Here is a 26,324-nt window from a genome sequence, read left to right on the forward strand (position 1 = left end):
CTACCAGGGAAGTGGGGAGAAGATGTGATGTTTGATTCTAGGCCACACAGAGCTGCTCACCAGGGGGGATAGGTTGCTTGGTTTCCTGGCACTCCATGTCCTGGCATGGTGTGGGTCCCAGTAAACACCAGTGGCTCCCTTCCTGGGCCACTGGAGCCTGCCACATAGCCGCTCACCAAGGGTGGAGGGGTTGCTTGGTTTCTTGGTGCTCTAGGTCACAGCACGGTATGGGTCCCAGTAAACGCTGGAGGCTGCCATCCTGGGCCACTGGAGCCTGCCACGCTAAGCTGCTCACAAGGGAGGATTGCTTCAAGCTGTTTCTTTCTAATGAATTGACCATTTCACAGCCCAACTTCTGAAATGGCCAATAGGCCATAGAAAGACATCTCTTTAGGCTCCTGCTGGAAACCAACAGCGTCAGGAAGCTGCTGGCCTTGATTCAGGGCCAGTCTTTTTTAACTTAAAAAAATTTTTTTTTTGTTACTAGCATTCTTAAGATAAACTATAAAAATATATGTTATAGATAGGATTTTGTCTTTTCTAAATTCTTTTTACAAGAGATTTCTGCTAACTGACCTACAACAAATCTGACTAGTCTATTTTATTTATTCATTAATTTATTTTCAGTACTGGGGATCAAAATCATGCCCTTGTGCTTGCTATGCAAGCACTGTGCTGCTGTGCTATATTCTCAGCCCCTGACTAATTTGTTTATAGTTACAAATTCTATGACTGTAAAAAGTTATTGTAATCATTTTGCTATATTTGAATGCAGTCTTGATTTTGTAGCCTGTGTATCTGTTTGTCCAGTCTGTTAAGCTGTTGTTGGTATTCATTGAACTAGTGATCATTTACACCATTGAACTAGTGATCGTTTATACGTGGAGCCAAAAGCAAAAGCATCTGTACAGGAAGGGCCCAAGGGCATGGGGTGCCTGAGAAACACCCTCAGGGCATGGGGGTGCTGGAGGTGAACACAGGGTGTAAGAAGTCAGCTAGTCAGCAAAGGGGCATGATACAATTGTATAGTCTCCTAGGAACTTAGCAAGCTCGTGAGGGCACCCACAAGTTGTGTGCTTGTTTCTGGCATTTCCAATCTGTACAGACCTTCTGTCCATGTTTGTCCATTTGTCCATTCTGTGAATAGCTGTTCCTTTTTACTGTAGCTTAACAATTCTCTTTTTTTTTTCTTTTGCATGTTTGGATCATTTGATCAAAGTTTAATTTGGGTTATGGATTTAAAAAGCATGCTTCCACGTGGTTAAAAAGTAATGTTAAATGTTGTGACTGGGTTTCCATAAGTTATCAAAGATAATTAAATAGAAGTTATCAAGTAATAAATATAATTAAATAAAATTCCCTTAGAGTGGGGGAGGTTATTGGATAGTATTCCAATTGATGAATAAGAAAACAACTGTCTGTTTACATTAACCAATTATTGTTCATTAATGGGAGGCCGCAGTGATCTCCATAGCCTTATGGGAGACACCTCAACTAAAGCTATAAAATATATTATTTTCTTTTTTTTTTTGTCTTTTTCCTTTTTTATCGGTACCGGGGATCAAACTCACGATTGCCTGCTTGCAAGGCAGGCGCTTATGCCGCTGAGCTAAATCTCCAGCCCCCTCATTTTTTAAAAAATGAACTTTTCTTTTCTTTTTTTTTATCGGTACCAGGGATCGAACTCACGACTGCCTGCTTGCAAGGCAGGCACTTATGCCTGCTAAGCTAAATCCCCAGCCCCTACAGGTCTCATTTTAACTTGGTCTTGGGCATCCAACAGAAAAGTCCACTTCAAGAGGTATAAACAATGCCATAGTAATAATTTAGCTATCAAAGAAACTCAAATCACTACCTTCTGACAGTTGTTGGCTGCATGGGTAACTGACTACTATTACAGATTAATAGACTGTACAGGGTTTTAATTGCTAAATGCAGGGATTTAAAAATCCTTGAACTTGAAATCTTCCACCTAAATGAGACTTTTATTCAAAATAGAAATAGAATACAGAGTTTTCCAAATGCAGCTCCTCTAGCTTGAACTGACCATCCTGTGCTACAACAAAACAAAAGAGAGGGATAGGAAGGGAGCTGTTGAAGCTGGAAATTGGTTACATGCGTGGGGTTCAGGCATGGCTATCCTAAGAACACACAGCCCCCCAGCAAGACACATGAAGCTGCTTCAGCCCAGAAAAACACCAAGCCTCTAGATAATCCAAGCAATGGGTTAGGCAGAGTACCACATGACATTGTGTTGCTAAATGTATAAATAAACGCCCCTACAGTTAGTTAGGAGCCAGTTCCTTTCCTCCCATCTGGAGAGTAAGGGCTCCATTTGACCCCTACTTTGATTTCTATTTTCTCATCCTCTCGTGGTCCTTCATTCCCAAGAACTCTGGAGCTGCACGGGTAACGGCAGAGGTGCATCAGATTAACTCTCAAGATAAAGTCACAATGGCCAGCCCTTCATACATCCCTGGAGGATAAACAGAACTTGAGACTATACTATAATTAGTATTGCCCAGTCCACTAAGTCCAGATATGCATCAGACACTTGGATGGGGTGATCAGGACATCTGGATCCACCCCTTTGTCAGTCTGGCGTGGTGGCATATGCTTGTAATCTCAGCACCTGAGGTGGGGCTGAGGCAGGAAGATTGCTGGGGGTTTGAAGCTAGCCTGGGCTACAAAGTGAGTTCAAGTCCAGCCTAAACTGCATAGTGAAATCCTGACTTTAAAAGATTAAAAAAAAAAAAAAAAGTCCCAGATATGCCAAGAGGAATGATGTCAGCTATACAAGCTTGCTACATGTCCCGTTTTCCTACTGGATCGGTAATAGCTAAGTGGCTCTAATCTTCTTGATTATAGTTTGATCCAGGTTGTACCCACATTATAACTCCTCTATAAATTAATCTCTGACAAAGGACCTCTGTAGCAACCCACGTGGGACCCCTCCAGTCTCTCAGGAGCTATTCCTGTTCTCCAATAGAGCCACTCTTAATCTGCTTTGTTTTTCAGAATTCATTCATTGATTTCAGGAAACACTAACTCAGCACATCTGACATGTAGCAGGCTGGGAGTTACATTTCTCCAGTGTGAAACCTACCTACCTTTTTTTCTCTTTCCTTCCTCGGTACTGGGGATTGAATCCAGGGCCAAAGCTACTAAACTCCATGTCTACTACTGAGCCCCAGCTCCGTCGTTCATTTGTTAATACTCATTCAGAAGATGCTTAAAGTGATTAAGAATACCATTAGTTGAACTGGGACTTTTTTTTTTTTTTTTTTGTCTTTTTATTTTTATCGATACCAGGGATTGAACTCACGACTGCCTGCTTACAAGGCAGGTGCTTATACCGCTGAGCTAAATCCCCAGTCCCAAACTGGGGCATTTTTAGTGTTTTTAAATTTTGGTTCTGTAATGAAAACTCCTCTTGCTAATATAGGTATCTATATCCAATGTAACATTAGCGTTTGCTCCGGAAAATTTTAACAGTGTGGCATTAAAATGATTGCTGAGACAGCACAATATACTTTGCTTCTCATTTGAAAAAGCAGAGAATTCACTTGGTCAAGCAAGCGATCGCGGGTCAGGAGCTGAAACAAAGGCTCCTGTTCTGAACCACACGCGCGCAAGCCCCATAGCTCACACAGGCCAGGGCTTAGCATTCCGCACTGTTGGGAGATCTGGTTGTGTGAGGGTACGCTGTGTGGGTTTGTCAGCTTTAGGGCAAAAAGGTAGCATATCTGGAGAATAAGCACTGATTACACCTCTGCAAGATCCAATTACGTACATTTCAGTAGCACGTCACATTTCTCAAGGTGTTTTCGTTTTACTTTAATGCATGTAACAACCTTGTGAAGGAAATCTACACCAGCAAACCCGTTTTCGAAATTTAAACACTGATTCCACGAAGGAAAAAGCGGCTTCGCAGAACCAGGGTAGTCACAGCAAAGGCCTGTGGAAGGCGAGGAAGCAGCGAGAGGGTGAACAGCGTAGCGTGGCCGGGGAACCGGACCGAGGAGCACCGCGCAAGGGCGCGCCGAGGTCCAACACGAGGGGCGGGCGGGTGGCCTTCAAAGCCGCGTGGCCTTCCGGCCTGTTCAAGGGTGCAAGCGTCCCCAGAGAGCGGCCTCACCATGCATCGGGTGAGGCGTGGGGAGGCGACGCGGAACGCCTGGGCCTGGGGGCGCGCCGTCGCCTAACAAAGGCCGCCGCGGCCATCCGTAGCAAGCAGCCTTAGCCGCCGGAAGAGTTAACCCCGCATGGGCGCTGGGCGCACCTCGGCCCCGCCCAGCCGTCGCTAGGAGACGCCGGAAGTGGGGGCGGGCGCAGCGCGAGCGCGGTGGGAATCTTTTTCTGGCGCTGGGGCGGAGGGGCCGCGCGTGCGCGCCACCGCCGTCGCCGCGGTGACCGTCCTCGCGGCCAGCCGGCTCGCGCCCCGCCTACGGCCCGCCGCCCCCTCCCGGCCGGCAGCGCTCCGGGGGAGCCGCTCGCTCCGCCCGGCCGCTCGGCCGCTAGAGTCTCGGCCGCTGCAGCTGTGCCTCTTCTCTCTGACTCGGGTTTTCTTGGCGCCGCCGCCGTCCCTGCGGGCTGCATGAGGAGAGGAGGAGGAGGAGGAGGAGGAGGATGTGAAGATGGCGGAGCTGCAGATGCTGCTGGAGGAGGAAATCCCGGGGGGCCGCCGGGCCCTCTTCGACAGCTACACGAACCTGGAGCGGGTGGCCGACTACTGCGAGAGCAACTACATCCAGGTGCGGTGCGGGCCGGCTCAGCCGCGTGAACCCGGGCTCCCGGCCTCCCGAGCCCGTGGGGGTGGGGCGCGGCGGGCGCCCGGCGGAGGGGATGGGGCGGCGCCTGCTCCCGGCTAGGTCCTCCTGCCGCGGCCGCCCGCGCTGTCAGTGTGCGTGTGTGCGCGCGTGTGTTGGTTGGTTCGCTCGCTCCATCGTTGTGGAGGATTTTTAAGGAGCTATGCTGCTGAGGAGTAAGATGCCTCTCTCAGGTTCCTGTTACTGCAAATGCCTGAAACATTATTATGTTTTACAGGCGTTTGGTAGAAGAGCACTTGTCTCTTGGAAGTTAATGCCATCTTTCGCCCTCCAAAAGAATGGGAAAATGCACGATAACGAGCTGTCCCCTAACTAGGTCCCATTAGAATGAATAGTTTTTCTCTGGGAAGAGCGGTGACTGTCAGAATTCGGAAAATGAACCTCATGGCATAATTTTTTTCCCGTGATGGTTGGTTTGGCACAGGGACTCGTAATGGTAGCGAGCGTGCGTGTGCGCGTTCGCACGCGCGTGTGGGCGGAAGAAACTGGTGCGAGAGAGGAGATGCCTCTGGACCTGGGTGAAGCAAAAGATTTTGTGCTTTAAAAAAATTATTTAAAAATTATTTGGAAGGGTGACAGGTTAAAATCCAGAACCTTGGGCCGGATGTTTAGCTCAGCGGCTTAAGTGCCTGCTTGGCAAACGCAAAGTCGTGAGTTCGAGCCCAGATACTAAAAGAAGAGAAAAATCCAGAATCATCTGCTTTTCTTAAGGCTCATTCTGAATTACAAGTTCTGCTTCCATTTTTTTTCGTATTTAAAGTCTCTTGGGATGAAGGTGGAAATGAAAGCTGTATGTTAAACTGTTCCTTTTTAGTCTTTTAAGTTTTTTTTCTTTGCTATTTTTTTTTTGAGACAGGGTCTCGCAATGCAGTTCAGGCAGGCTTTGAATTCACTATGTAGCTCAGGCTGGCCTTATGATGCACCTGCTGGGTTGCTGGGATCATAGGTGTGCGTTGGCCTGGTGTTTTAAAATTCTTGCTTCTACTTCCATCTCTCCACACATTCTTTTTTTTTTTTTTTTTTGTCTTTTTCATTTTTATCGGTACCGGGGATTGAATTCACGACCACCTGCTTACAAGGCAGGCGCTTATGCCGTTGAGCCAAATCCCCAGCCCCCTCTCCACACATTCTTAACATCGGTTGTATTTGAAAGCAGTCTCGAATCTTAGTAAACATTTAAAAAAATGACGCTTATATTTTATGAGGATCAAAAATGATATTATGAAATTTTACTTGACTAGATGTACTGAAACTCATGTTATCATGAGGAACATTTATTTATATTTGAGAATGAACCCGACATGATCTAAATCATTTCCTTCCAAAGAAATGGTTTTCAGTAGGAAAAGAATGTGTCTCATGTCAAAGATCAATTAAAACAATACAGATACCTATATTTGTGAAGTATTTTGCTAAGTAGTATAAGAAATACAGGATCAGTTGCCCAATTTTTTACAGAATATATTTGAAAGTCTTCTGTGGCCCAGAACTGGTCAGGGATTGATGAGTGTACACCTAGTGTCTTAGGGTACAGTAGGAGAATTGATCTGTGAGCAGCTTAGTGCCATATACAGGTCGGCTTTCTTAGTTGAGTCCAGCAACTAAGATTGAAAATACGTGTTGGAAAAAAAACCTGCCCCTCTACTGTGGTAAACATGTAGAGACTGTTCTTGTCATTCCTTAATAGGTACAGTATGACAAATATTTACATGGCTTTTTGCGTTGTATTAGGCATAAAAGTGATTTAGAGATAATGTGTAGGATATGGTGGTAGAGTGCATGCAACTATGATGCCATTTTATAGGAGGGACAGAGCAGCAACAGATTCTGGTATGAGGTGTGGGGTTGTGATACCAGTCTCTGGCGATATGGAGAGACAAGCCAGGCCTGGTTCATTTGTGCTAACCAGGCCATTAGGGAATTCTTGCCTGACCAGAGACAGAACCTGAAGAACTGAAGTGCTAATTTTGTTGCCTTGTGCAGTATTTCTGTTTGCTCGTTTTTAGACATGGTCTTGCCATGTAGTTCAGGCTGGCCTTGCACTTGCTACAGTCCTCTTGGTTTAGCTTCTTGAATGCTAGAGTTACAAATGTGTGCTACTGCCTTGTGAAGTATTTTTATGGGAGAGTGTTGTAAGTCAGACAAGAAATTGGGGGTGGGGAAGTGATTGGATTTCAGTCATTACCAATAAATAGTAAAGAGAGATTTGTCTCTATTTGTAGATAAATTTTACTATAATGTGCAGGGTCAGGTCTTATTAGATTATAATTGCTACAAGAGGGTAAATGTATGTGGAATATAAATCAGAGGTTGAAGGAATGAGCATTTTCTTTTTTATATTTTGTGCATTTATCCCAGTTGCAGGGATAGGAACACTATCATTCCCAGTATCTGTCTTAGCAGTGGGAGTGAAAATATAGTTGTATTTGCATTTTATTTCCTTATTTTGGGTGCTGCAGACTGAAGCCAGGTTCTTGTGCATGCTAAGCATGCACTGTACCACTGAACAGCATCCCCAGCTGGGTATATTTTGGCATTTTAAAACTTAAAGTGTAAATAAACACTGATTTACTAGAAATGGATATAGATTTGAAATGACCATATTTAGCACCTGAAGTAGTTTTTAAACTCTTATCTCTGAGGTGATCATGTATTTAGGATCTGGTTATTGTGGCGCTTTCCCAGGTATGGACTCTTAGAGAGCTGTTTGTAGTGAGATGCTCACTAGAACAGGGCAATAGCAGCTTTGTGCTGACCTGGCTGTGTGCTTGAGACCAAGAGCTGACCAGCAGGGTGAGTTGGTGGACTCAGTGATCCATTGCTTTGTTTAGCTTGACTATGTATCACATCTTCGCTGCTAGTGCTGCGTGGCTGACTCACATTCATTTGTATGGAAATGTAATTTTGCCTATGAAGCAGAAAAAAGGAAAAATCCATTAATTGTATTGTATAACTTGAATAACTGGTTTATACCTAGGACTATTAAAACTAAATAAGAATATCTTAAATATGAATTTTGTTTGTTGTGAAAATAGAGCTCATGCAGGGAAATTTTTGAGAAACACTTCTAACCTGATTAAATTATTTCTGTCTTGGAAAAATATCCTTTAAAAATACCAGTTACATTTGGAGTCAGATAGTGCCTGTGCTAGAACATGTACAATATCTTCAGGTAGATCAGCTTTTCTTTTTTTGCTACTGAAGATCGAACTCATGACCTCATGCTTACCAGGCAAGCTGTTGAGCCACTAAGCTACATCTCCAGCCCTAGATCAGCTTTTCTTTTTTTTTTTTTTCTTTTTCCTTTTTATCGGTACCGGGGATCGAACTCACGACTGCCTGCTTGCAAGGCAGGTGCTTAGGCCGCTGAGCTAAACCCCCAGCCCCCTAGATCAGCTTTTCAATAGTGGTTTTCCAGGTTATTTATGTAGCTGACATTAGAAATTTGAAGATCATGTTAAATAAAAATCAGTTTTATTATTTGAATCTCTAAAATATATGGTAGTTAAAAGTATTTTTTCTGTATAATATAATAAGTTAAAAATTATGAGTATGACTTGCGAATGTTTACCAGACTGACTTTGTAAAATTTTTGCGTGTAAATATTATTTAGTACTGGGCACAGTGGTGGATATCTGTGCTGCTAGACTTGGGAGGCTTAGGCAGGAGGCTAGCAAGTTCCAGGTCAAGGTAGACAAGTTGGTTTTTTTCTTTTCGTCTTTTTGAAACAAGGTTTCATTGTGCTGTTCAGGCTGGCCTTGAACTCAGGTAGGCTGACCTCAAACTGCAGCAGTCTTCCTGCCTCAGCCTCCTGAGCGCTGGGGTTTCAGACATATACCACCACACTCAGCCAGTTTAGACAAGTTAGAAAGAACCTGTCTAATATCTCTATATATGTATATATAGATATATAATGTGTGTGTATGTATAAAATACATATTTATACACAAATGAACTGGGATGTATTATATATATACATCCTGTGTGCACATGGACTGGATATATACACATATATTTAGGCACACATATAGACTAGGATACGCACACACATATATATTTACATGTGCACGGACAGAGGATAGCTCAGTGCTAGAACACCTGCCCAGCACGAGTGAGGCTCCAAGTGCATCCCCCCTCCGTACTGCACCTCTTGCTCCCCAACTATGAATCATTAGTAAAGCCTTTTGAGATACACTGAAACCTTTGTCTTTTCATTTATTGATAATAAACATGGAATGCCTAATTATTAGAAAATGTTCCTGAATTTTAAAACATTTGAATAACTTGGATTATACGTTTTCACAGGATTTTATAATCCAAGTCATTTTAATATTTTAAATACGTTTGTATTTGTTACTTTCCTAAAGTAAATTTGAAAAACCAACTTGTTGATATTGCATTTTCCTTTTTGAAGAAAGTTACCTGTCATTGGAGGAATGATTCACATAGATACAGAGTAAAATCTCATTGTTTATTGTTTAATGTTAAGAGCAGAATTATGCAATAAGTTTAGTCAGAACAAAAATTGAGAGTTAATTTTAAAATTTTATCTAAAATACTTTTTAAAAATAATGTCATTAGTAGCTTCTGTTTGTCAACATCAGCACTCCATAATTGAGAATTTTGTGAGTTTATAAGAAGATAATAAAATAATAGCTGATCATCAGTTTCCCAAAGTAATCACTAAAATGATACAGATTTTTGTGGTAGGTTGAATCCAGGGCATTGCACATGCTAGGCAAATGCGTGAAAACATGTTTCACTATTGGCCTCTGGGAATTTTAGTATGAAGGAAGGTCTTGCTAAGTTTCCCAAGCTGGTCTTGAGTTTTCATCTTTTGTCTTGGCTTCCCAGTTAGCTGGAAGAAAAGTGATTATTTGAGTCCTTGCCTGTGACTTTTGTCATTAGCTTCACAAAATGAGTTGGGGGAGACCAGATTCCTTTGCACTGAGGTTACTCTGTTCATTTGGAGCTAATCATTTGGCAGCCTGAAAGAAACTAGACCTGACTAGCAAAAGAAACCTTTGGTGAATTGTTTCCAAGTTATTATCAAGACCTTTGATGTTGGGATCTGTGCTTAGATTCCAGTCCCCTAAATGAGTGCATGGTGAAGGCCCAAAGGAATGAGACAAGTGGCATGATCTTTAGGGCTCCAGGAGTGCTAAAATCCTCTGCAGTTTGCAACTCTGCTAGCTGTCCGGCCACCTGACCCTGGGCAGCCCGTATTTAATCAGAACAAGCAAGGAGTTGAGTGGAAAATGCAGGAAACCTGAACAGTATTTTGGGAGGGGTTCAAAGACCCCTCAGAGCAACAGATGATCCTAATTATGGAAAACTATCTAGAAAGTCTCCCGGAGGCCTCAGCTGTGGGACTGTCTTGCCCCCTGAGGTGCCTCCTCATTCTCAGTTCAGCCATGCCCTAGTCATGCCACAGCCCTGCACGTGTATTCAGCTTTAATGGCTGCAACACTTTGACAAGATCACAAAAAAGGCTAATTACACTCTGCCCCTTTTTCTTTTTAAAGTTTGTCATTTATGTGCTTCTTATGCTGCCTTGTTCAAGGATCTTAGGTGGCCTGGCACTCTTTACTGGTCCAGGGGCTTCCGCCTAACCTCATTGTACCCTTTTCTTGAAAAGCTGCTCGTGCAAAATTGCCCCTTTGCCTAACCAGTTCATAAACTTGCCATTTACTTTTCCTTTTATAGTGGTAGGATTAGTGTGACTCTCTGATAGGTTGTTTTATTCAGGAGCTTCTTCTCCCAGAGAAAAATTTATAAACCAAATTGATTTACTCATTTGTGGAATGCTTAGATATTTTTGAGCAAGAGGCCCTTTTGGTCTTCCTTTCCATTTAACGTGCAGGAAATCTAGGGGCCAGGAGTGTAGCTCAGTGGCACAGTGTGTGCCTGGCAAGTGCAAGGTCCTGAATTTGAATCCCAGTACCATAAAAAAGGAGGAAATTTAATATATCCTGTGGCAGTGAGTATAAACGTGATCTTTTGATGCCTGAATAGAAATATTCTGAAAATCAGGTTGTTGGTACTTTAATAGCTTTACAGTTGAATTTTTGGGATCAGCTGATACTGGTTTCTTGATGGGCCAGATGGGACAACACATTCTAATCAGAACTTTTATTTTGTGTTATTTCCTGGTGGGTATAAGTGAATATATGATAGACTTGTATCATCAACTTCTCTACATGTTCTCCCAGTAAGCCACAGAACATTGTTCTCACAGTAGACACGTAAGTAGTTGCAAAATATCAGAAAAATGTGGTTGATTATTCTGAAGCCTGTGTACTGAATTGATCAGTTTAATGAATTTGCCTGTAAATGTGTCATGTCAAGTTTTTCCTTTTTTGTTTTTTCTGGTGCAGGGGGTTGAATCAGCCTTTGCACTGATCTATGTCCTTTTTAAAATTTTGAGCAAGGTCTTGCTGAGTTGCCTGGACTGGGCTGAACTTGTGATCCTCTTGTTTGAGTCTCCCTCAGTGCTGGGGTTATACTGGGCAACAAGTAATAACACTGTGTTGCAGAAAATTTGGATGACAGAACAACTTTTGTCTTGAATTATTTAAGAGCATGCTTTTTTCCTCATTTGATTTTTAAAGCCAACTGCATCGAGGCTTAACATACAGACAGTACAGATCATCCTTTTCTGTGTGAAGGTCTGTAATCATCACAGCGAAATTCTCCTTGAGCCTTTTGTAGTCAATTCGCTCTCTTTAATGCCGAGCCTTTGGCAGTCACTGATGTTTTCTGTTCCTGTGTGTGATCTACATGGAAGAATAGAATATGTAGCCTTTTGTGTTTGACTCCTTTTATTCCATGTAATATATTTAAAAATTAGTAATAAAAGCTGGTTGTGGTGGCACCACCCCGTAATCCCAGCGTTCTGGGAGGCAGACACAGGAGGATCAGAATTTTAACTCAGCCTGGGCAATTTAGCAATTTAGCAAGACCCTTTCAGAAAATAAAACATTCAGTGCTTTTTATTCTTTTGAGACAGGATCCTGTTTGCCTAGGATGGTCTCCAACTTTCCAACGTCCTGCCTCAGCCTCCAAGGTAGCTGGGGTTACAGGCATTTGTCATTGCATTTTGCCAGTTCATTTCTTTTTATTGCTAAGTAGCATTCCATTGTATTGGAGAATCAACATTTGTTTATTCATTCATTACCTGATGATTTTTGGGTTGTTTTTAGTTTTAGGCAGTGATGAATATAGCTATAAACCTTTGCATGCAGCGGTTAGTGGGATGTGTGTCTTTGTTTCTTGCGTAAACTGAAGGAGATAGTACCTTTTACCACTGCACCTTGGGCACAGAGGCAGGACTTGACTATAGCTGATCTGAGCCTTGGAATATGAGGTTATGGCAGGTTTGTAAGTTATTGAAAAGGACACTGCCATCAAAAATTGTTAGAACTGATAAATGAGTTCAATAAGTTTATAGGGTACAAAATCAACTTACAATAATCATTGCATCTCCGTATCTTTTTTTTTTTTTTTTTTTTTTGCATCTCCGTATCTTAACAACTGTCTGAAAAAGAAACTAAGAAAACAATCCCAGAGCGAAGTATGATGGTGCATACCTTGGGAGCACTTGGGAGACTGAGGCAGGTGGGTTGCTGTGAGTTCAAGGCCAACCTGGACTACATAATGAATTCAAGGCCAGTGTGGACTAGACAGTGAGATCCTGTCTCTAAAAAACCACTCCCCACAAAAAACCCCCAACGATCCCATGTATATAGCATAAAGAAGGATAAAATACTTAGGATTAAATTTAAGCGAGGAGGTGAAAGATCATATACTAAAGATATTTAAGAAGGTAATTGAAGAAGACACAAATGCAAAGATCATGGCTTGGACGAATTAAATGTCCAGCTGGTCATCGTGGTACACACCTGTAATTCTGCTATTCAAAAGGCTGAGGCAAGAGGATCACTGAGAGTTCACAGCTGGCTTCAACTGCATAGCAAGACTCTATCTCAGAAAAATCAAAAACATTTCATAACTTTCTAAATCTATGTACAGACTTAGTGTAAACATCATCAATATTCCAGCAGCATTTTTCACAAAAACGGAAAAAAAAATTCTAAAATATATGTGGAATCAGAAGAGACTCCAAATAGCCAAAGTGGTCATAAGTAAGAACAAATCAGAAGAAACAGCTTCTGATTTCAAAGTGTGTTACAAATCCGTAGTCCTCAAAGTGGTCTGATACTGGCATGAAACATAGATCAGTGGAACAGAATGGAGAGCCCAGAAATCTATCTGCATTTATATACAGCCACCTGCTATTTGACAGGCAGTGGGTGATACACAGGGAGGATAGTCTCTTCAGTAATGAAACAGGGAAAGCTATGTGCACATGCAAGATAATGACATTGAATTCTTACATAAACCACAGAAATGAAACACATTGAAGAATTAGTAAATGTAAGTCCTAAGGTTATAAAAGTCCTTTTAGGAAACGGGAAAAGCTCCCTGATGTCGGGTCTTGATACTGATTCTTTTTTATTTTTCATATGACATCAAAGTCACAGGTAATGGTAGCAAGAATAAATAGTGATAACTATATCAAACTGAAAAGCTTGCACGTGGCAGAGGAAGCAATAGAATGGAAAGGCAGATTGTGGAAGGGTAGAATGTGTTTGTAAACCATATGTGATGATATGGGGTTTGTGTTCAAGAATTCATGTGACAATTGCAAAAAACTCCAAAAACCGAATGACCAAGTTAAAAAATGAGCAAAGGATTTGAGTAGGTATTTTTCCGAAGAAGACATACAATTGGGCTACAGGTATATGAAAAGTTATTAGAGAAATGTATATAAAAATTATAAAGTGGATACAGCTTGAGACCATACTCATAAGTGAAATAAATCAAACTCACATGTATGAATACCAAATAGTTTCCCTATTGTAAGAAATGATTCGGGGGCTGGGGATTTAGCTCAGCGGCATGAGTGCCTGCCTTGTAAGCAGGCAGTTGTGAGTTCGATTCCCTACCGATAAAAAGGAAAAAGACAAAAAAAAAAAAAAAAAAAAAAGAAAGAAATGATTCAAATACATAAAAGTATGTGGTAATCATGATTCCCCATTATGTGGTTTTGAAGCCTTATAAAGTTTTCACTCATTAATTGGAATGGTTTTATTCTGGGCTGTTTGATATTATTGTCTGTGATGATATGAACAGCTATTTTGAAGAAAACAAGACATTATAATAGCTAGTGCTGATTTAATATCACCTTGTTTGGAAGTCCCACCAAACTGTTGTTCTTCTGTCTCCATTGGTTTTATCATGTTGTATCTTACTGGATTTTATTATATGTGATAGTATAAACAAAAAAATTTTTTAGGCAAAGAGATAGTATAGAAACCATTGTTCGTTTTCTATTAGCTGGTTCTAAATACCCTGTAATACTTTCATCCTCTTGAATGGCTTCACACTGTCTTGATATGCTTGATGCTATAGTATACTAAGTTATACTCAAGTATTTCAAGGAAAGAGACACTATGGTAACTACTATTAAGTTGGGTTATCTTGTGGTGAAACACTATGTTGCTTAAATTGTTCTTCTTTGACCTGTATTGTTATGTTGTTATGTCTTCTTTTATCTCAATCTCCTCTTTTTAAAAAAATTTTATTTTTTTATTATTTTTTAATTAAGGGAAAAATAAAAAAATTAGCAAGATATAGTAACTTTTTTGATTTCCTATTAACTTGATTTGAAGCCCTGTATTGCTCCCACCATCTTGTTTTGACTGATTTTACTCTGTTCTCTTCTGTTTTATAGTATCAAGTTTGAGGGTATAGGCAACTACTTTTTTTAAAAAAAATTTTATTTAAAGAGAAAAAGAAAAAGAACAGAAAAAGGGTACAAGTTACATAGAATTTCAAAAGAAATAAACAGGAAAGCACTAGTTAATAGATTACATATTGTCATCTTAGAAAAAGCTGTTCAAGTTACAAATTTAAAGCATATAAAGTGGACATTCAAACAGTGAGACTGTAAACAGTTCTGTTCAATGATCTAACAAAAACTCAGTAATGTGGTCATCTGTCTTATACGCTTAAATATACATGCAGTTATTTTCTTTAGAGCACTTTCTTTTCCTCTCTTTTTTACATTCACAATTACGCATTTTGGATTTTATTACTCCCACAGTTCTTACTACTTTTTTTTTTAAGAGAATAAAACCAAATATGACATAACAAAACAGAGTCAGTCAAATCAAAAGGATGAACATAGTACATAATGTAAAAACAGAATACAAGGTGATCAACAATGGTTACCATATGCCTCTTGCTATCTTAAAAAGAATTTAGGCAACTACTTTGAAGACACTAAGATTCACTATGATGCCCATTCTGGTTTGACTATTATCTTGTTTTGAAGTCCTGTAATGTCTCCAATGTTTAGGTTTTATTAGTCTTGTTCTGTACTGTTTTGCTCAATTTTATTATGCCTAATGATATAGGCAATTTTTTTTAAGGTAGCAAGAGGCATTATGGTAACCATTGTTGATTATCTTGTATTCTGTTTTTACATCATGTACTATCCTTTGTTTTGACTGACTGCTTTGTTTTGTCATATTTGGTTTTATTCTCTTCCAAAAAAAAAAAAGTAATAAGAACTATGGGAGTAATAAGACCCAAAATGTGTAAATGTTATTGTAAAAAAGAGAGGAAAAGAAAGTGCCCTAAAGGATACAACTGCAAGTGTGTTTAGGTGTATAAGGTAGATGACCATATTACTAAGTTTTTGTTGGATCATTGAACACAACTGTTTGCATTCTCACTGTTTGAATGTTCACTTTGTATGCTTTAATCCTGTAACTTGAACAACTATTTCTAAGATGACAATATGTAATCTATTAACTAGTGATTTCTTACTGTTTATTTTTTTTGAAATTCTGTATTACTTATACCCTTATTACTGTTTTGGTTTTTTTTTTTCCTTTAAATAAAATTTAAAAAAATTATAGTGAAGCCAAGTATTATAGTATATGCCTATATTCTCAGCACTCAGAAAGCTGAAGCTCAGGAGGATTAAGTTCAGGGCTTGTTTGGACATTGCGAGTCCAAGCCTTGCATGGACTGTGAAGTGAGGGAACCATCTCAAAAAAGTAAGCTCAGTACGGGGACATGTACCTGTATACCAGCACTTAGGAGACTGAGGCAGGAGGATTACCATGAGTTCAAGCTGAGGTACATAGTTCAACACAAGCCTAAACTACATAGAGACCCTGTCTCAAAACCAACAAACTAACTCTCCAAAAACCCACAACAGATGATCCCCCAAAGTATAATGAAATATCATCTCACACCTGTTACCCTTGGGACACTGTTGTGTGGGTTACCATAACCCATTTCATACTTTTCTAATGAGATTACTAGTGCAGCATAATAATAGCTGACAGTGCCCAAGGGATACAGAAAACAGTATTTGTATTCATCCACTTGGTACAGTAAGCAACAATGTGTGTACACTTGTACAGAAGTGTCAAATGGAGTTTTGTTTTTACTCATGTAATGCTCCTTGTAGTATTATGGAGCTGAAATGCATCCATGCCATTCTTCTCCTAATGGTAAATATTCCTATTCCATGCTTTCCTAATGAAATTATATAATTCAGTATAATGGTAGCTAGTTGTGCATCTCAGTAGTGGTACCTGAGGGATTCAGGAAACAATCTTTGTGTTCATGTACTTCAACAAACAGGAAGGCGGGTACACCTGTGCAAAAGTGTCAGATTGGGATTTTTACTCCCATAATGCTCTGTGTATTGCATATATATTCCATATGTATGCATCATGGGATAAAGTATATCTGTACCATTTTTCTGTTCTGCAAATATCTAATTTACCGTAATGGAGTCCAGGTATTGCTCACGGTAGCTGCACCTGGGAAAGCAGGAACCCATCTGTGCACTCACCTACTTGGCAGATGAAGGGCAAGGTGTGAATGGAAGCTCCAAAGCAGCAGCAGGTTGCTCATTGCTCAAGAATTGCTCATTGCTAAATTTCTGTGCCTTTGGGATTTGTTTTTTAAAAAGTTTTCTTTAGATTTTTCTTATAGAACCAGTCCATGTCAGTATAGTGGAACATGAGAAAACTGGTCACTGTAGCTTTAGGCAGTATAATGACAAAAAAAGCCTTCAAAATGCAATGTAAAAGTATATACTGAGCTAAATGTGAAGACATATACTTTTTAAAAGAAATTTTAAGGAGAAAAAAGCCCCAGAAAAATCAAGATGCAAACAAACCAAAAAACAGCAACAACAATAGCAAAATAACAATAGCAACAAAAAACAATAGTGATACAGGATTTCAAAGCAAAATGATAGGAATTAACAATGGTTACTATATGCATATTATCTTCAGAATAGATGCTCAGGTTACCAGATACAGGAATAAAACAAAACAATAAAACAGAGTAAAACATTGGATTTCAGAAACAAGACAGAAGGAAATCTCCTACTGTTGCTCTAATGCATATTGTTATCCTCCAAGTAGATGCTCCAGTTGCCAGCTTTAGGCCTATGGAGTCAGACAATCAAGTATCAAGTTATATTTTTTTACTTCAGTTGCTGTCAGCTCAGTCTGAATTCCTCCATCATCTGGTTGCTTATGGAGTAGTAGGGAGCAGGGGAGGGAGACAGCATTTGTCTTGTCTCCCAGCCTGTGTGCTGGCTGGCTCAGGGTTGGCTTCTTGATTCTCTTGGATTACATGACTCAAGACATATACCTTCAATTTAGAAATGTATCCTGGAACTCAGCCACACGGTCTTTTTTTATATAATAATGAGCCAAATGATAATTGTGAACAGACTGGTTGCTCCCATCTCCTAAACTAATTGAAATATGACATTTAGACAGTTGGTTTACCAGTTTCCAGTGGATGTTACATTTGCTAAAGAGCACAAGTTGACCAGTGTAAGAACTATACATAGGAACAAAGCAGAGGGCCTGGGATTTAGCTTAGCCACGTAAGTGCCTGACTGGTGAGCACATGAGTTCAATTCCTGGTATGCAAGCCCCCCCCCCCCCAAAGAACAAAGTGGCAATTCTCAGTGTTGCAAATTCAAAATAGAGAAGTATGTAGTTCAATTTTTGGATTTTAAGGAGCCATGACATTGATCTTGTTTGTGTCAAAGAAAAAGAAACTGGTAATGCTGATTTCAACAATGTTGACATGATAAAATACTGATAGGGAAACCTTGACAAAAATGCAAATATTGTAACTTTATGACAAAACTAAAGGTGGAGTAGGTGTTAATGAGTTATGCAGCAATGGTGGTGTCATTTGAAACACAAAGCATTGGCCTGTGGTTGTGTTTTGCTCAGTCCTAAATGTGTGGCATAGATAGTTTAATAGTTTATGAAGAAAATAACAAATGCAAAATATCATGGTGAAATTTTCCTAGAAAATTATGACTGGAACTCATAAGAGACCATTTATAACAGAGGAAGAGCAAAATGTTTTTGTCCAGGGAACTACGTAAAAAAATTAGGTGGACCATCACAGAGACCTACCACAATAGCAGGAAAACTAGAGATGCCAACTGTGATCTTTTTTTTAAAGGACAGGTAAACAGAATCATGTGCTGTCAGTGTGATAGTTGTGTATGGAGCATGTAGTTTTTGTGTGTGAAGACTGCCTTGGGTGTGGCACGTGAAGCAAAGATTATTTCAGTGGTAGACTTTTGTTTGTAATTACTGTTGAGTTCCACGTAGGTATTTATTTCTGATGTTACATAGGTTTTGTAAGGAAGTACACAGCTGATGTGAAAATGTTGATGCCTATTCTAAGCACTCATTACATACTTGATATTTTCTTTTATTGATATATTTTCCTGCAAAGTACATGTTGTATAGTACAGTAAGAAGCTCCTGACAAAATGAAAAGACCAGCGAGATGTGAAGTGTGTCCTATAAAAAAGACAGGAAAGCTAAGCACATGTGCTGTCAGTGTCAGTGAGATTTGTGTATGCAAGAGGCAGTTGTCATGTGTGAAGACTTCCTTAGGTGTGATAATTGAAGTAAAGGTTATTTGTTGTAGTATTCTATTGGTATTTTTCTAGTAGTTCATATAGGAATTTATTGGAATATAAGTTTATAGGAATATATATATTCTGTATGTAGTTCATAATAGTTTTTAGACTTTGTAAACCAAAAAACAGCCAGTGTTGAAAATTTTGATGGTTTTTAAAATAAATACTCATTAAATATTAAACATTCAACAGTTTTTTGGATTTTTCCCAGTGAAGTACTAATTGCTTAATACAATAAAACTCATGAAATTAAAATTAATAATTCAGCAGTAGAAGTACTTCTAAATAATAGACATGCATTTTGTTCACCCTTTAGTATACTTCTTTAACACAACATTACTGTGATGCCCTATTAAGATGTCTATAAAGCAAGAGACAACTGTTGAGCAAAATGTGGAGAAAAGGGAGTCCTTGAACATAATGAAAATGTGACCTGGTATAGGAAGGAGGTATAGAGTTTATAAAAGTTAAAAATTAACCCTATGATTGAGCAGTCTCACTTCTGGTTATGCATCTTATGTGGGTGTTAAACATGTATCTGGTAAATTGAATACTGTCTCAGAGTTCTGCATTCGTGTGTCATTTCAGCTTTATTCATATAGCAAGATACGGAAAGCAGCAAGTGTATCTGTCAGGGGTGAATGGATAAAATGTGTTAGGAATATATACAGAGCACTGTTAGAAATAAAGAAGGAAGCCCTGTTTGGGATGCTAAGTGAAATAAAGTAGACATGGAAAGACCAATATCATATGGTGACTCTTGAATCTGGACTCTAGAAGTCAGACTCACAGATGCCTGAGTGGTTGTTACAGATGCTGTTGGGGGTCAGAAGGTGTTGGTCAAAGGACACAAACAACTCATGGATGATTCTGTTGTGGGTGCATCATAACTGTAGGACTGCAGTCATAATCATGGATACCTGACCCTGTCCCCTCACCCCGTAACTGTGAGGTGATGCGTTTGATCGTGATAGTCATTTTAAATCTATATTCTCATGGACTGACAGTCTAGTTAGTCCTTTTTCCTTTTTCTTTTGGAACCTGGGATTGAACTTGGGACCTCGTGCTTGCCAGGAAGGCGCCATTTTGCTGAGCTATATCCCCGGCCCTTCTTTTCTTTTTATAGACTGTTGCTATGTATTCAGGCTGGCCTCCGCCTTCTGAGTGCAGAGGTTACTCGTGTGTGCCACCATGCCTGGCTTTTTTATTTTTATAATAAATGGTTAAAAACTGGATTTCCAAAGTTCCAAAAATGTATTTTTTTGTGTTAAGTGATGGTCTTGCAGTACTGTCTAGGCTGGTCTCACACTATGGCTAACCTTCCTGCAGAACACCTGGGATAGGCAGGTTCCTATCATCGTGCTTGGCAGAAGATTGTTCAGAGGCTGATGAAAAGCTCTCTTTCTAGGTCAGATTGGCTTTACTATTATTTGATGTTTTTTGTACATAGTGTCTTCTGATAAAAAAATGTAAGTTATGTTAATTTGTCACCAATTAGCTGAGGGTTCTTTTGCTGTCTCAGCCCTTAGTGTACAGCTTCTAGTGGCTTCCGCGACTAAGGCTTGCATACCCTTGGTGGCTTTCAGGGGTTCAGCAGCAGCTTTTGCTGCCTGTCCAGGGTCTCTGATGACAGTGGATCTCTGCAGCTGTCAGTGCTTTGCTGTTACACTGCTGTATGGGGCTGTCCAGGCCTGATTGCCCCAGCCTGGAGTAGTAGCTTTAGTACAGCTTGCTCAGCCTGTGCTGCCTGAGATGGGACCATTCAGAGGGGCTTGCTTTGGCTGTGGGACCTGCTCTGCAACAGAGAGGATGAGGAGGAGCCCTCCAGGGCTGATGAGTGTGAGTGAGTACCATACGCCCCGCGCCACCTTTGTAAGGAGGACCAGCACTGAGGCAAGCCCCTGCTTGCATTTTGCATGCCCATTTGGGGAATTTTCAGAGTAGTGATAGAGAGGATTGGAGTCCTTTGGGTGGCCACAGGGCAGAGTCATTTGGAATAGGTCTGGGTGTCAAGCCGGCTTTGTAGAAGCAAGTGTCTCTTGGAGCAGGCATAGAGTATTTGAGTCTTAGCTGTCACGCTGACGTCTTCATCAAACCTACTGAAGAAGCCACTGCTGGGTTAAAAGCTGCACCTGAAATGATGGGGCTGAAGTTGCCACTGCCACCCCTTCTGAGGCGTCTCCAGGAGGGGCTGCTTTTCTGATCACGGCCCATTTGACTGAGGCTATTTCAGGGACTGTGGCAATGGGTCTCTCTCTGATCTTTCAGTTCTCCTGCTCCTTAGAGAGATCAGGCATGGAAGAGGCTGTCAGTGAGGATTGGAGGATGGCAGAACAGGACTGGGTCTCATCACCCCAGGCCACTCCAGAGGCGACAGCTGTCAGGAGGATCACAACCATAGTGGGGTTGGTTAGTTTATCTTTCTTCGGTCACTTTTGACCTTTATTCTTAGTCCTGTTCCTCCATCTTCCCAAAAGCAATGATGTCAGTGGGTTTTCTTTATTATTATTTTATTTCTAGTCATCAGTTTATTACAACCCTATTTGATTGACTTTGCAAAAGATTTTAGAGCTAGGTGGTGGTGCATGACTGTGGAATCATTGCTGTGGGAGGTTGAGGGAGGAGGGTTGTGGGCTTGAGCCCATTGGGGCAGCTACTATTGAGTTGTGAGTGTAGCCAGTGCAGAGGCTTTGGGTTCCAGTCATAGACTTGAAACTATTTGCACCATTTGAAATGTTTTTCTTTTTTAATTTTTTTAAAAACCATTTTAAAGTGGAAAATTCATTGGATTTTACTACACTGTCAGAGTTGTTTGGCCCTTAACAAATCTAATTCCTGAAAATTCGGACCTAATAAGTGATTACTCCTCCATTTCTCCTGCAGTCACTCATCTGCTCTTTGTAAATTTGTTTCTGGTGAACATTTCATGTAAATGGAATTGTGCCTTTGGTCCGGCTTCTTTCAGGTTAGTGATGTTTTTGTTATGTTGCAACTCATGCCTGTTTTGCCTTCTGTTTTGTGGCTGGATACTCCCTTCTGTGAGTGTAACACATTTTGTTTATCTGTTGATTAGCTGATGACACCTGGTTGTTTCCAGCTTTTGGCTGTGATGACTGATGCTGCTGCAAGCATTTCTACTGGCTTCTGTGCAAACATCAATTTTGAGTTTTCTTTGATATGTACCTTGGAGAGGAACTGTAGGTAACTTAGGGTCAGATAGCCTTTGAGAGAGATACTAGCTGTTTTCCACCGTGATTGTACTACCGTTGTCAGCAGTTTATGAGGCCTTCAGTTTTTCCTTTATTCTGGACAATACTTTATTCTGCACATCCTGGACAATACTTACATTCAATAAAATAATTGATAGTCAACCTGATGTTATGTCCTTTTGGTTTACTTGTGTTTTCCTAGTGACAGTAGTGTTGTATATCTTTTCTTGTGTTTATTGGCCATCTCCATTTCCTTGCAAATAATGCCTATTCAAGTTCTTTTTTCATTTGTCTTCATCTTTTTGTTATTGGGTTTTTAAAAACATATATTTTGGGTAAGAAATCCTTGTGGGATTTTATGTTTTGCAAATATTTCTCCCACTCCGTGGTTAATACCACTTTCTTTATAGTGTCCTTATGCCCAGTTTTTAGTTTTGGTAGAGTCCATATATGTTTTTTTTTTTTTTCCTTTTGCGTGTGCTTTTCATGTCATTTAAGAAAACAGTGCTTAAGTCAGTCATGAAAATTTATACTTACGTTTGCTTTTAAGAATTTTATAGTTTTAGCTACAGCCAGTACATTGTCCTTTGCATTTGGCCTTTTTTCACTTAGTGTGATAATTTCAAAGTTCATCCATGTGGTAGCATGTATCAATACTTTATTCCTTTTTTGATTGAAGAATGTTACCTTGTACAGTATTCTGATGTATTTCATTTAGGTTCATTTGATTCATCTGAAGTTAAGTTTTATGTACAGTATGTGAATGTCCAGCTATCCCAGCACTACCTGGTTAAAAAGACCTTTTTCTCTTCCGTTGAATGGTCTTGGTACCCTACCAAAAAACAAACAAACAAACAAACAAACAGTAATTGACCATACATTAGCTACCTTGCATCTCCTTCCCTTCCTCTTTCTCTTTCTTTTCTTCCTTCCTCCCCCTCTTTCTTTCAAGTGGGGTCTTGCTATGTAGTTCAGGTTGGCCTTGAACTTAGTATGTTGCTCAAGCGAGCCTCCAACTCTCTGTAATCTTCCTGCCTCAGCCTCTTGAGTGTTGGGATTATAGGCAGGTGCTACCATGCCCAGCTGGGTTTATTCTGTGTGCTCAGTTCTGTCAGTGTTTCTCTGCTCTAAGGACAGTAACACGCTGCTTTGCTTTTGCTTTGCTGGGGCTTGGACCCTGGGCCTGTGTAGCATATGCCAGGCAGGTGCTTTGCCACTGAGCTATACCTGCAAACCTCAAACTCCTGATTGTACAGTAGTAGTTTTGTAGTAAGTGGTTTTTTTTTTTCCCCGTTGGTCTTTTTCATTTTTATCGGTACCAGGGATCGAACTCATAACTGCCTGCTTGCAAGGCAGGCGCTTATGCTGCTGAGCTAAATCCCCAGCCCCAAAAGTGTTTGTTTTTTGACCTCACTGTTCCTTTTCAGGCTTGTCTAGGCTGTTTGTGAAATACCATGTGAAATTTAGGATCAGCTTGACCTTTGCTGAAAAACAGTTAGCTGTTTTATAAGGAATTGCATTAAATTTGTACAACAGTTTGGGGAGCATTGTTTTTGAAACAGTATTAAATTTTCCAGTTGATCGTTATGTCATTTCTTTATTATACTAGTCTAATGTCTTCTGTGATGTTACATAACTTTCAGTGTATGTTTTAATTCTTGGTTAAATTTGTTAGTGTATTTTATTCTTCTTGATACTATTACAGATGGCAGCTTCTTCATCTTCCTCACTGTCTCTTTGTCCTTGTCCTCTTTCTCCTTCCTGTGTTTGTCTGTGTGTGGTACTGGAGACTGAACCCATGCCCTTGTGCATTCAGTTTCAAATATTTTATTAAAAAGTTTTGCATCTCTGCTTAGAGATATTTTGTTATACCTTTGGTTTTTAAAAACTTTTTTTAAACATTTTATTTAAAGAAAAACAAAACAGTAAAAGGGTACAAGTAATACAGAATTTCAAAAAAAAGTAAGAAATCACTAGTTAATAGATTACATATTGTCATCTTAGAAATAGTTGTTCAAGTTACAAAATTAATGCATACAAAAGTGGACATTCAAACAGTGAGCCTGCAAATAGTTGTGTTCAGTGATCCAACAAAAACTTAGTAATATGATCATCTTACACACCTAAACACACTTGCAGTTGTATCCTTTAGAGCACTTTCTTTTCCTCCCTTTTTTACAATAACATTTATACATTTTGGGTCTTATTACTCCCATAGGTCTTACTATTTTTTTTTTTTGAAGAGAATAAAACCAAATGTGACAAAACAAAGCAGTCAGTCAAAACAAAGGATGGATATATTACATGATGTAAAAACAGAATACAAGATAATCAACAATGGTTACCATAATGCCTCTTGCTACCTTAAAAAGAATTGCCTATATCATCAGGTATAATAAAATTGAACAAAATAGTACAGAACAAAACCAATAAAACCTAAACATTGGAGACGTTACAGGAATTCAAAAGAAGATAATAGTCAAACCAGAATGGGCATCATAGTGAATCTTATTGCCTTCAAAGTAGTTGTCTATACCCTCAAACTTGATACTAAAAAGCAGAACAGAATACAGTAAAAACAGTCAAAACAAGATGGTGAGAGCAATACAGGGCTTCAAATCAAGTTAATAGGAAATCAAAATGTTACTATAATATACCCTGCTAACTTTGAAAAAGTTTTTCCCTTAATTAAAAAAATAATAAATAAATTTTAAAAAAGGAGATTGAGATAAAAGAGGACATAACAACATAACAATACAGGTTAGAACAGAACAATCTAAGCAACATAGATAATCACCACAAGATAATCCAACTTAATAGTAGTTACCATAGTGTCTCTTTCCTTGAAATACTTGAGTATAACTTAGTATACTATAGCATCAAACATATCAAGACAGTGTGAAACCATTCAAGAGGATGAAAGTATTATAGGGTATTTAGAACCAGCTAATAGAAAACGAACAATGGTTTCTATACTATCTCTTTGCCTAAAAAAATTTTGTTTATACTATCACATATAATAAAATCCAGTGAGATACAACATGATAAAACCAATGGAGACAGAAGAACAGCAGTTTGATGGGACTTCCAAACAAGGTGATATTAAATCAGCACTAGCTATTATGATGTCTTGTTTTCTTCAAAATAGCTGTTCATATCATCACAGACAATAATATCAAACAGCCCAGAATAAAACCATTCCAATTAATGAGTGAAAACTTTATAAGGCTTCAAAGCCACATAATGGGGAATCATGATTACCACATACTTTTATGTATTTGAATCATTCCTTACAATAGGGAAACTATTCAGTATTCATACATGTGAATTTGATTTATTTCACTTAGGAGTATGGTCTCAAGCTGCGTCCATTTATTTATAAATATCTCAATGTGATCATTCTTTATAGCTCCATTGTATAAAAATACCACAACTTTTTCATCCATTCCTCAGTTGATGGACACTTAGGTTGTTTCCTAGATCTGGCTATTACAAATTGTGCTGCTATAAACATGGGTGCACATTTATCACTGTGGTATGATGCTTTCAGTTCTTCTGGGAATATGCCTAGAAGTAGAATAGTTGGATCAAATGGGACTTCCAATACCAGCTTTTTGGGAAATCTCCAGACTGACCTCCACAATGGTTGTACCAGTCCACACTTATGCCAACAGTGCAGGAGAGTTCCTTTTTCCCCACAGCCTCTCCAGCATTTGTTGTTGTTGGTTTTCTGGATCCTGGCCATTCTTTCAGGAGTGAGATGGAATCTCACTGTGGTTTTAATTTGCATTTCTCTAATAAGTAGTGATGATGAACATTTTTTCATGTATGTGCCATTTGTATTTCTTCATCTGAGAATTATGTATTCATCTCAGATGCCCATTTTTGGATTGGATCTTTGAATTTTGGGGGTTTGATTTTTTAAATTTCTTTATATGTATTAGACAGAAGTCCTTTGTCTGAGGGACAGTTCACTAAGACTTTTTCCCAGTTTGTAGGTTTTTTTTTTTCCACTATGCTAGAGGTTTTTTTTGACATGCAGAAACTTTTTAATAAGAGGTGATCCCAGTTATTGATTCTGGGAAATATTTCTTGTGCGGTTTGGGTCCTGTTCATGAATTCTCTACCTACCCTTATGTCTTCAAGGTTTTTACCCAATTTGTCATCCAATAGATTTAGTGTTTTTGTTTTAATATTGAGATCTTTGATCCATTTAGATTTTAATTTAGT

At 39.5% G+C, this 26,324-nt stretch overlaps 1 protein-coding gene and 1 non-coding gene across 36 annotated transcripts in view; one reads left to right on the top strand and one right to left on the bottom strand.

Annotated features, from left to right (window-relative positions):
- Positions 1-312: 312 nt before the first annotated feature.
- Positions 313-449, bottom strand: LOC111758213 (small nucleolar RNA SNORA2/SNORA34 family). Its single transcript, XR_002792434.1, has one exon. It is a non-coding gene; the product is annotated as a small nucleolar RNA SNORA2/SNORA34 family (small nucleolar RNA).
- Positions 450-4,376: 3,927 nt separating this feature from the next.
- Positions 4,377-26,324, top strand: part of Abi2 (abl interactor 2) — a 96,098-nt gene continuing 74,150 nt past the window's right edge. For 6 of the 35 annotated variants that reach the window (XM_005005745.4, XM_063237308.1, XM_063237320.1 and 3 more), the window contains exon 1: positions 4,393-4,754. In XM_005005745.4, the coding sequence (XP_005005802.1) occupies positions 4,638-4,754 (117 nt within the window). In that variant the 5' untranslated portion in view covers positions 4,393-4,637. Of the gene's footprint in view, positions 4,755-12,421; positions 12,447-26,324 lie in introns of those variants that run through there. The other 29 variants (XM_063237296.1, XM_063237301.1, XM_063237310.1 and 26 more) reach the window with 13 other exon arrangements.

The sequence above is a fragment of the Cavia porcellus genome, unplaced genomic scaffold (assembly GCF_034190915.1).
Source record: "Cavia porcellus strain 051 isolate PalLab524CR breed Dunkin Hartley unplaced genomic scaffold, mCavPor4.1 scaffold_26, whole genome shotgun sequence".
NCBI lineage: Eukaryota > Metazoa > Chordata > Mammalia > Rodentia > Caviidae > Cavia > Cavia porcellus.